General features: G+C 36.7%; 1 protein-coding gene across 12 annotated transcripts in view; it reads right to left on the bottom strand.

The window, feature by feature from the left end:
- Window positions 1-289: 289 nt before the first annotated feature.
- The window catches only part of PAM (peptidylglycine alpha-amidating monooxygenase), a 124,231-nt gene continuing 112,417 nt past the window's right edge, over window positions 290-12,103 (bottom strand). For 4 of the 12 annotated variants that reach the window (XM_082302131.1, XM_082302141.1, XM_082302137.1 and 1 more), the window contains 8 exons: window positions 11,288-11,495; window positions 10,435-10,635; window positions 7,639-7,757; window positions 6,568-6,667; window positions 5,170-5,223; window positions 2,734-2,943; window positions 1,655-1,711; window positions 290-1,119 (listed from right to left, as the gene is read on the bottom strand). In XM_082302131.1, the coding sequence (XP_082158257.1) occupies window positions 938-1,119; window positions 1,655-1,711; window positions 2,734-2,943; window positions 5,170-5,223; window positions 6,568-6,667; window positions 7,639-7,757; window positions 10,435-10,635; window positions 11,288-11,495 (1,131 nt within the window). In that variant the 3' untranslated portion in view covers window positions 290-937. Of the gene's footprint in view, window positions 1,120-1,654; window positions 1,712-2,733; window positions 2,944-5,169; window positions 5,224-6,567; window positions 6,668-7,638; window positions 7,758-10,434; window positions 10,636-11,287; window positions 11,496-12,103 lie in introns of those variants that run through there. The other 8 variants (XM_082302136.1, XM_082302133.1, XM_082302140.1 and 5 more) reach the window with 6 other exon arrangements.

Here is a 12,103-nt window from a genome sequence, read left to right as displayed (position 1 = left end):
CTCTTAGCTGTGACCATGTGTTTTATTAAGGAAACACCTTGCAGTTTTGTTTACAAGAAAAATTCCTCTTTAGATGTTCAAGGTTGACTTTGTACATGTATGCAGATTATTAGACTTAAAAAAAACCCTCAAACAACCTTGTGACATAGCAAAATATTTTTCCAGCTTCCATACAAAATAGCACTTCTTTCTCTGCTGGTAGAACACATTAAAATTTTTACTGTATTAACTGGCCCATGTAACTTTTACAAAAGTTGTATACAAAAAAATGCAAGCAAAAATTCCAAAGTACACTCCAACAGCCAATGCTCTGCGAATACTTTATTACACAAATTACATTCAGGTTCTGAAAATAGTGTTCTAACAGTGATACCATCTAAAAATAAGACATTCCAGAAACACATCAAGGTAGGAAGAAGAAAAAAATTAAATAGAGGCTTTTTTCTTTCCTTCAATGCAATATCATGTTAGTGATCTAAAAAAATAGAAGACGACTTAGCAGCTTCATTTTCTTGTGGCACTGTATATTCTCTGTACTGCAACAGGTTAAGGATATTGAAGAGGAAAGGCACAAAACAGAAATTGGCAACTGAATAATTATGGAAAATATATTTTGATGAAGCAGATAGTAAGACTTATTTACAAGATCCCCATATTTGATGATAAATACTACTGCTTTAAATCAGTCCTGCAATTAGAAGACTTTGCTTTATTAAGATGTTCACATAAAAACCAACAGCACTGATCTGGAATTTCCATACACTCCTCCACTTAAAAAGCGTAACTAAAACCAAACAAAAATTAAAGGAACCAGTGTACAGCCCCACACAGACTAGAACAGTTTACAATTAAATACACGAAGTCTTAAACGTGCTTAAGGGAAAAAGAATCTGACATTTTGGGTTGAACTGTATAATGGAGAACTCAAAGGTTGGTTTCAGGATGATGAAGGTGCTGGTGGGAGTGGAGATGCTGAACACTCTTCCTCGGAATCTGTGCCATCATCTTCATCTTTTTCTTGATCACTTCCTTCAGTGCTCAGCCGGTCAAACCCTTTTCGGCTGTAGCCTTTGTGACTTGCAAAGAAGTTCCCAAGGTTAATTCCACCACTGCCTTTCCCTGTGGAAAGGAAAGGATTTTTGTAAGGTTTGCTTTAACTCTAAGGGGGGAATAAAAATCTATCTACTAATTAAACAGTATAATGGTGATTATTTAAAGTGTTCGTCCAGAAACTGTTTTTAAAGATTGAGCGCAGGAGCCACATAAGTTGAGTGTATGTATTAGGAAAAAAGAAGGAAATTCATCTTTGAAGGAGAAGTTTCAGACTATGCTTTTTTAGCATCCATTATTTCGTTAAGTCTACACAGTTTACTGGTGTTCCTACCCATTTGCTCCTAGTTTCAAAGTGCTTCATTTCATTCATCAGATTCACAATAACTCATAGCTGCTGCTCTCCCACTGGTAGTGACTCATACTCTTTATAGTGGGCAGATAATGACAGATGAAAGTTGTTTTAAAAGACATTTTCAAAAACCCCTGATCTTTGCCCCCAATCCCTCCTCTGAGAAAGTTCCATCAAATCTGTTATTCAACAAGAATACAGAAAAAAAGCCTCCAGTTACTGTGTTTGAAAACATCTTCGGTGACTACTTACCTCTAAGTCTGCCTAAAATTCTGCCTGAACTAGAATCAAGTTTGTGTTCCCCATCAGCTGAAAAATAAAGTAAATTTCAAAAATAAGCTAAACCCCCAATGTTCTATCATCAAATAATTACCTGCATTTTCTGATAAAAAGCACAGACATTCAACAAACCAATCAGCAGCTCTAAGAAGCCATTTATGGCAGTACTGCTGTAGAGTGTTAGCATATTTGATATGCTATCTAGCACATTTGATGTGCTAACACTTTTGAATACAAAGAGTCAGGAAGCTGTATGTTGAAATCTTCAAATAAAATATATCCAATTCAGTTGCACAGCTGTATTAGATTGCTGAATGGCCTGCTCTGTCACAGTAGGTCCTGACCAGTGGCAGAACTGTGTTGTCTACTTCATATAGATTTTCTTCTCTGGATGTCAGTATCTTGATAAAACAATTTCATGATACAAAATAACAAGTCTAGTGATCAAATGTCTATCGCAGTCTGCCAATTTATGAAAAATAATGCTACTATACAATACAAATTTAGAACCAATTTACATAACTTCTAAGTACCTATTAAAGCTTTCAGAGCAATTGATGAAGGTGCATTTTGGAAGCATGTCTGACTCACAGAACTGACCAGGTAAAACAATAATATATAATCTCTTGTAATAGTATCTGCTTTGATTTTGCTTGTATCTCTAGAATACCCATGGAGTCTTTTGTTCTCAGCAATTTAAAGATCCCATACCAGAAAATCAAACTATGCTTGCAGTATTAAAATTTCTGAATTCTAGACAATACAACATTAATATATTCTATTAATTTTTGAGGTAACAATTTTTGCCTTGACACCAATTAAAGTTTTTGATATGTGTTCTGAAGAGATGCTAGTTTGAGATGCAATATTAAAGGCTCAGGGGGCTGCAGGTGCTGTGTCCCTGCTGATCCTTAGTTTGCATGCAGCAGCACTGCAACTGTTCAGGAGGGCAAAGGCACAGGGAGCTGATCTTGTCATACCCTCACCCCTCAGTGTTCAGTGATACTTGGAACTAGAAAAAGAAAAGCCTGTTCTCTAGAACAGTTACTCACAGTTACCTCCATAGACAGTTGTCTTCCTCCACCGAATAAATACTAAAATTGCCAGAAGGACAACAACAGGGATAATAAGAAGAGTTGTAATAAGAACAAAGGAAATTCCAGTGCTGCTGGCCTCCTGGACCAAGTGTTTATCCGTATTCTTTAGAGGGTCTGTCGATTCTGGCTTGTTTTTCAATCTGGCTTCTACAATTGTCTCTGATTCTTTAAAAAGAAAACAATTTCTGTATGTAATCCATATGCATCGAGCAACACAGAACAAGGTGTTACAGGAAACAACAAGCTAGGATACCTTCAGTGCTTTGTAACAAGGAAACAGAAGACAAACTCTTATGGAGACATTTTTGGCTCTTGCTGAGGTTATCCCAAATATAAGGCAGAGAAAGTCTGAATGATACCTTCCCCTTTTCTCAAATGGGGAAAGGAGTTGTGTCAAACAGAGTTTTGTCCTAAAAAGTACCTACTATTTAAAATACAGGAAATTACCCCAATGATCCATCTTTCCAAATAAGCATGTGTTGTAGTATCAATTAAATACCTCCTTATGACAGAAACACTTCCACAAGAAATACAGAAAGCCAGTATACGTCATATTATCATAAACAAAAAGGAAAATTTTAAAGATCTTTCTAATAAAACTGTGACAAAGGGTTAAATTTTCAGAACTGTTATACTTCATGAAGGAATTTTGGCTCTACAAATCTGGAGAGCTTTTGAAAACAGCCTCCAGTCATTCCTGACTAATTTGTTAACTCTATGCCTACAAGGAGAAAAACTATTTCAGGGAAAACCTTTATGATGTTGCATATGCTTCGTGATAACTATTAATAAGTAAAACTGTCTAGCTATATATTTTGAAGTCAGACTGAACAGCATGTCTTAACAAGTAGCTGCATCACAAACACTCTGAATCAACTCTGTTTTGATTCTGTATCAAAATTTAAATGATGTTCTATTCTGAAGGAATAGCAAATGGTTCAGTCAACACTCAACACTAATAAAATGATAACAATATCATTGTCTTCACAAGTACAAGGATAACAATGACACAATGAAAACAGCTGTCTGTTCAAGTTGTAGTTACTGCTAAGGAAAATTTTCCTCCATCATCTTTCCCTCTGGGCAAAGCTATAGCTCTCCATATATTCTTTCCCCATGTCATAGCAGTACAAGCACTAGTAACAGTCTGTCACCAGAAGGCTGTGAGATTGCAGGCCACTCCTGCCCATTTATTAAGCAGACGACACAAAGTCCATTGGCTCTTTTCTCCCAGTGGAATTGAAAGATGTTAATTTCAGTCTATCTACTCTAACCAGTTTTAGACATTGTTACTTAAAATTGTTACTTACTTTTTCTTACCCTGGTGTTACTATTGCATTTTTTCTGTATGACATTAGAAGAGTCAGCTAAAGAAAGCCAAAATGCATTTACTTATCCCTAGATACACAGCATGCTGTAATTTCAACACTTCCTTTCTGAGTGCTTCAGGCAGGCTGATGTACCAACAGAGATAAAATAAAAGGATAACAGTGATGGCAGTAAGGATTTCACTGTTTCATAATGTTAGCCCTTCTCACTCTATATGCTTTCAATTGGCAGTTGAGATTTTTTGGACTTTTCTCTGTCTACATATACATGGCTGAAGAAAACTGCATAACCTCTGAATCTAACCAAAGAAAACCAGTTACGAACATCTGAACATTTTACATGCCTTTATAAATAGTACCATAATCTGGTACTGTTTTTCTGAAAGTGAAATGAGCTGCATAATAGAAAAATTACTTTTAATCTACCTTAATTGATATTTTACCACTTTCAATCTCCTGTGTGTACTATCTCCTTATATTGTTCCTACATGCTTTCATTTTCTTTTTTCTTTTTTTCCATTTTCATGCAGATCAATTAAATTAGAAGTGTAGTAAATCTATGGAAAGAAATGTAAATACAAAAAAATGGTATTTCTTGCCATATGGTGTGACTGACAAGGCTATGTACTGAAAGACACAGGAATGTAAACCAATTGCCATTTCAAATAACCATTTTTTTGGTGGTGGAGGGTTGTGGAGAAAGGATGGTGGGGAGTAACTATCACAGCTGTATTTCAGAGCTATTTCTGCATCTATGGGAGCTGCCACAGATACCAATCTGGACCATACCAGATGGTAGAATGGAATTAACCTACTAGTTAAATTTTTATCTTAGTTTCTGTGACAGTGAAGCACTTGTCATCACTGAAAACGAAATGTTTAGGTTGACTGTGAAATAGCATCTACCAGGTAACAGTGTTACAAGTTTTTTTCTAGTGCTTCCTATAGCAACTCAAAAAAACCAAACAAACTAGTCAGCATTTTTTCCCTTCAGCTTGGCAGAAGCTTCACTAGTCTACATGAACATACTGATCCCTTCATTTTCATTATGAATCAGACTAACCTTTTGTTTCCTGTACCTCAATACCAGCCTTTTTAACTGACCGATGTTCCATTTCTGTAAAACAAAATCATTCTTCAGGACAACTGATTTCAGAAAGGCACTAGTGACATTTTCCTGCTAGCTTTCTCAAATGTACAGTACAATCCTACAGTAAACATTCCCGTCAATACCTGAACTTCACCATGGAGAGTCAATATAAACTATTCAATAGCTCACAAGGCCATAGAAAAAAAGAAAGAGCTCGATTCATGAAGGGTGCTTGCAACAATCAACTTTTATGAAACAGAAAGATTTTATGGGTATGCCTAAAGGTTCATGGATTCCCACAAAAGTAAAACTGTTTATTATAATCAAAATCATAGTGATTTAAAGGCTGGCTGAATCAGGGTTTCTTAGCTACTGCTCTTTTATACTTCAGCAAAAACTAAAAAGAAGATTTTATACAAGGACTCCCTCATCTAACCTGTAAAAATTCCATTACTTTTTTATTCTCATGTTTCTTTGAATAAAAGCTGAGAATTGGTCATGTTCAGTTTACTAGATGCAGACAAAAACATATCCAATTAGAATTACAGTTTATGTGGTCCAGTCTCCTGTTATTAAGAGCAGCTGATACCAAATGCCCCAAAGGAAAATCCATGAATTATGAAGAGACAAATAAGGAATAACTAGCTTAGTCATTTATAGCAGTGGACTCTAACTGGATGACTAACATCCTGAACCCTAAGGCTTTATCTCCGTCATACATTTTTTTATCCCATATAATGCAGCAGTGGATTATATTTTTATTCCTGTAAAACATGTAAGCTCTCTCTGAATCCTGCTAAATTGATGTCTGACTAATCACTCCATGAAGTGAAGCTGCCTGCTTTGGGGGTTACTAGATTAAAACTGGTAAGTGTTTCCTCTGTATGGAAATAGGACTTCAAATTATACTAGATTAATTTTCTAGTGATAAATGCTCCCAATGAAATGAATATAATTTTTAAGTTGACCTGTGTTTCTACTTCATCCCCTGTGAGTTTTCTACATTATAGCCTCACAGGAAGCAGTTGAGTTCTCAGCAAATGATACACTGAAATTACTAAAATACTAGAGTAGCACTTTTGTTTAAGTGTTTTATGTGTACAGTGATGTGTAAGGCAAATGCATTTTGATTCTTTCTGTGACAAACTCATGTGCCCAGGACTCTTCTTTGACTGAGGACACAGCAATGCTGAATAATGGTCTTTTAATGAAAACTGAGCAGCAGCACACAACTGCTGCAGATGAAGCTTGTAGTGCACTTACATCACTGTCATTATGCCACCAGGCTCTTGGCCAAGGGTACCAGATAAGTGGTACTGACCTGAAGATACAAAATGTGAAGTTAGGACATAAAGAACAAAAAGAACATACTTTCTGCAGATGCAAACTTCCACACTGCTTTGGCATGAACATCTCCAACAAATACTGTTCTATCTTCTGATGCAACAATATCATGTGGCATCTCAAAGCTCTGTGAAGATAAGCAGTCACAGATTACCCTTAAATCTCTATGCCTTCATGAGGCCTCCTTAACCCCTAACTTGAGCCTGGTCATATTCAATCCTTCTTTAGACTGTAAAATGCAGCAGGTGCTGGTGTGAAAGTCTAATGTGCGAAAGGAGAGTGATTCCATTTCTACTGAATGTTTGCCTTCTCCAGGGATAACAACATAGAGATTATTCCATGTATTAATGCTACAAATATATTAATAATATTTCTATTCCTATTATTACACTCCATTTTATCCTGTGAAATATATATTTTCAAAAATAAAGAATCTTGGTTTGAAGCCCACATATTTAGTTTAAGTTCATATGCAACACAGCTATTTGCTATATTCAGAAAAAATAACTCAATATAATTTAAAATTGGATGGCAAATAAAGAGTATATGTGGTATAAAGTGGGAATTTTAGCATTCATTCTTTAGTCCAACACAATATATGGAAGCTGTTAAAAAACCCTCATTTTTTTTATGTACTATACTGCATGTAGGACATTTAGCCTTAACTTACACACTAGTATTCTGTAAAGAGGGATGTAACCACACAGTTGCGTATTATTTATGCTTAGGAATAAGCTCCATTTTTTCACACTTTACTAGCATCTAAGTATATGAATATTTCAATTCCTTCACAATTCTCTTAAATTAACTTTTAATAATTGTACTGGCAGTAATAAAGTACTACCTGGCTGAATATATTATCTGTAGGAATCATCTAGAGGTTAGTATAATTTTCAAATGTGCACCACATGTAGAAGCTAAGACCCAAAATTCTAGTGTCTTTATTTAATACTATGAAGAATTCCTTTTGAATACCTTACATTATAAAATATCTTATTTCCTGCAATAGTCTTATGGAAGTTGGAGAAGTAGAATTTTACCAATGTTCTCATATACATAATTATATGCAACAGGCACTCTATGCATATAATACTCTACCTTTCTAAGTGGAATGAAAGTATCAATTATTTCTCCAGTAGAGAAGTTCATCACAAATCCTTGCACTGATTCTGCCTCTCCAGGATAAGGCATTCCATTAACTGCGAAGAGGAGACCACCTACAACAACATTAGATTTGCTGTAAGAACACACACATAGCAAACTGCAGTGAAGATAAACTGTAATAGTTTAGATGAAAAAAGGCTGAGAGACAGAGAGACAGAAAGATAACTCAACAAGAAACAAAACTAGATGAGAAAAATCAAGTGAGGTGTAGCAGCTGAAACTTTGTCATTTAAGAGGTGCACACTTAGTTCAAACGAAAAGAACCAGCAAGGCAGTATTTTACAGTTTGTTTAAATGTAAAAGGAATGTGAAGGTGTTAAAAAATTAATCTGAAGAATGCTTTGCTAAGGATGGTTGACCTGATAGCAGAAAGTTCTTTCAATGCATCAAAAGTAGAAAGTCAGCTGAGGAGTAAGTGGGACCTTAAAAGGAAAAGATGTGAAAGGGGAACTCAGGGATTAGAGGCCCATGGCAAAGAAATGGATTTTTTTCAGTTTTTTCTGTTTATTATGTTGGGAAGATTTCTAACACTTTTTTTTTTCCTAGTAAAGAGGTCAGAGGAGACAGCTCAACTGGAAGCACAAGGTGTAAGACAAGTCGGAGGTTAAAAATTTATGAGGTTTAGATGGCATTCACTCAAAGTCAGAAGGAAACCAAATGTGAAATCACAGACCTCACATCATATTAAGCAACCCAGCACGGCAAACAGCCATTTCTCCAGAAGACTAGCAGAATGCCGAAGTAGGGCCCACCTACAAGGACTCAAAAGGGTGCCTGTGAACACACATTACCAATTCTGACTTCCATCTCCAGTAAGATGGTAGAATCCATAATGAAGAGTAAGACATGGGTAAATGTGGTCTGTCAGAACAAGTTGGTATGGCTTCTCTAAGGGTTGTGCCTCAGCTCTGAACAGGAAAAAAGAGCACACAAGTAAGCAGATTCTATAGACATACTTGCACTTTCAGTAAACCCTTGACAAGGTATTGCAACAGAGGTCACTGAATGTGAGTTAACATGGGGCTGAATGAAAGATCCATTAATGAACAGGAAGCAAAGAGAAAAACTTAGGGGCAGAGATTGTAATTCTTCAGGACAGAGAAGTCTGAATAGTGCCATCTTGAAGTGATCAGAGTCAGAAATTTTATTCAATAGTTTTCATCAATGACTGAAAAATGGGGTGAACAATGACATCTAGCAGTCTGAGGAAGATAACTGACTTCTGTGGAGAAGTCAAAAGCTTGATGATAGTGAGGAAGTACAGAAAGACTTTTTATAAGAATAAGTGAGTTGTTAAACAGATGGCAGAAGAGCTTCTGCAAAGAAAAATGTAAAGTGATGCTTCTTCTAAAACATAATCTAGATCATGCTTATGTGATGTTTGAACTTGGAACTGGCAGCTACAGCTCAGGAGAAACATTCCTAAGCCATCACTGAAAGATTCCCAAAATCTCTGCCTCCATGGATAGCGTCAGGCAAAATTTCAATAGAATGTCTGGCATCATGAGGAGAGTTAGGAATGGAGGGAACAGTTCTGGACTATGCAAAAACTTAGCATGCACACATATTGACTACTGAGTGCTCTTTTACTCTCTGCATCTCAAAAACGTTCCAATGAAGCTAAAGATGCTGGAAGATAAAGGCAAATACAATACTCATGGGGCTGAAGCAATTAAACGGCTTGAAGAGGATAAGGCAAGATGAACAGGCACCAGACTGGGGGAGTGTAGAACTGTTATTCAGCTCCCACAATTCTGGGACTGAGAAGCACTCAACGAAACTAGGCCACTCTTTACATTAAAAAAAAAAAAAAAATAAAGTGGATAATGAACTTCTGGAAACTGTAATTGGGGAAGGTCAATGAACCAGACAATACGAGTCACTTCAAAATGGGATTAGGAAAATTTATGGGCAATAGGTCTGTAGAAAGATCCTATGAAGAAGAGATCAGAGGCTACCTCCTAACACTGCTAAATAAAGGGTTTGTGGATGCATGGTGAATAGGAGAGGAATGACTACAAAACGCATTCAGGCTTACACACACTCTCAGAATGCCTCTTTTGCTTCCACTGTCAGAGAGATATCAAGTATCTCATCCAGCACAGCCTTTTTTACATTCTTAGCAGATGCAAAAGAGAGAAACATGATATTAAATTTTGTATTAAGGAGTCAGGAGCCCAACATGCCAAAATTCCTCATCCAGTTCTTAACATTTACCTTACCTTCAGTATCAGTATTAAAAATCTAATCCCAAAACTTAATACAGTAATTGTTAAACAGACTGTGATATTAAAAACCACAATATTTTCTAACTGTTTGCTTTCAGTTCTTTTGTTTTATGAAACCAAAAACCTTTCTTGATCATTTGGTCTTAATTTTGCTCTCTTCAATGGAGTTCAAAATGAATACTTAGAAATGTTATTATTAATAATAATTCATTATTAGCTGATTAACTGTGCAGTCACCAAGAAGCTGCAAGATTGTCTACTTCCTGACATTACATTTGGGGAGTGTAATCAGTCACTTCTTAGAAGCAGAGATTAGATGCAAGCTTCCTTCATCCACAAGTAGGAAAACAAGTAGTTCTCAAATTTTCCATTGCATCAGGACTACTCAGGAAGATAATTAATATTTGTCCTAGGATAGCACCATAGCACTCTTCATGAAATAACACTGACATCCTGGCACAAAGCAACTACTTGAAATCTGCAGAACAAGAAAAAAGATTACCTGGAACATATGAAACTGCAAACAACTCTCTTCCAAAAGCTTTGTGCTTGATCTCTCTTGTGAACTCCCCAGTCTCTAACCTGAAGCACTGAATTCGACCATTTTCTCTGTCTGCAACACACAGCTGACTTAAGTCAGAGATCAGGGCTAAGCTGTGAGGAATATGAAACTGTCCGGGCCTGGCTCTGCCTAGAGAAGTCTCTGAAATAAAAAAAACCCCAGGTTTGTGTTAAAGTACACACTGAAACTATCAGTTTTATTTAGAAACAGCAGCATGCCACATAACCATGTAACACTGGGAAAAGACTACGGTCAGCTTGCTTTCTCCTAGCATTTAGGTAGAAAACTCATAGCAGCATATTGCATTTTCTTTATAAATCCCAAATTTAAGAACTTGCAATTTCCTGAGAATATTCAGCACAGTTTAATGTGATACATAAATCTGAGTCAGGCAGAACTATAATTATTCATAAAACTTAAAATAGATGAAATCATGGCATAAATCTGGCAAAAAATGATTATTTTGTTACACGTTTAAGCAAAAATCTGGCTTTATGAAAGTCAGAATATTTTCTTGATAAAACAGGACACACCAATATTTATTCTAAAAGCAAGATAACAACCCCCCCACTTTTTATTTTTAGTAAATATAGAACTACTACAAGTAGCTGTAGAAAAAGTCGAAAGAAAATTTGGATGCCATGACAAGGCTGAAATTCATGTAGGACCTGGAAGGTATTTCTGTAATAGAAATTCATTTAAAAAAATTAATAGTAACAGTGGGAATTTTGTGGTTCATGATCAGTTCATTATAACAGCAGTATGGGTAAAGTACCAAGAGCTCTGACTGTACCTTCTCCCCACTGCATCACGTACAGTCCATTTGGAGAGAACTGAATAATCCGACTGTTGCAGTAGCCATCAGAGACATAAATGCTGCCAGTGATTGGATCCACAGCAACATCAGTTGGTTGACAGAAATGATTTTTGTCACTGCCTGGTTGCAAAGCCACTCCCAAGATCAGTAATGGCTCTTTGTCGCTGGCTCCTAGTTTGAAAACCTTTTTTTCAGTCAAAAGGAAAAGAAAAGATGTTTCAGTTACAGAAGGTGAAACCTAAGACCTAGATGGCCTAGGGAAAAACTCCTATCACTGTGTATAAAAGACATTTATATACCAAACATAATCCTAATATATTGACCATAATATGTATTATTGGTTTTCCAATAGTGCTGATTCTAGGGAACTTCTGCTTAAAATACCAATTTCCAGTCATTACAAAGCAAACAATTTAGTTTCATTGTTTAGACTTAAGTGCATCAATAAGCAGAAGACATAGCAAAAAATTGCAAAGGGATCTTGACAGGCTTGAGGAAGGGGCTCCATGAGAACCTTGTGAAGTTCAACGAGGCCAAGTGCAAGCTTTTGCACCTGGGTTGGGGCAAACCTGAGCATAAATACAGGCTGGGAGGAGAAGGGATTGAGAGCAGTCCTGAGGAGAAGATGTTTGTTGGTGAGAAGCTCAGCATGACCTGGCAATGTGTGCTCACAGCCAGAGGGTCAACCATGTCCTGGGCTGCATCCAAAGCCCCGTGGGCAGCAGGGGAGGGAGGGGATTCTGCCCCTCTGTCCCACTCTGGTGAGACCCCACCTGCAGAGCTGCCTCCAGC

This window comes from Coloeus monedula, assembly GCF_965178545.1.
Source record: "Coloeus monedula genome assembly, chromosome: Z".
NCBI lineage: Eukaryota > Metazoa > Chordata > Aves > Passeriformes > Corvidae > Coloeus > Coloeus monedula.
This window is presented reverse-complemented; position numbering and strand designations above follow the sequence as displayed.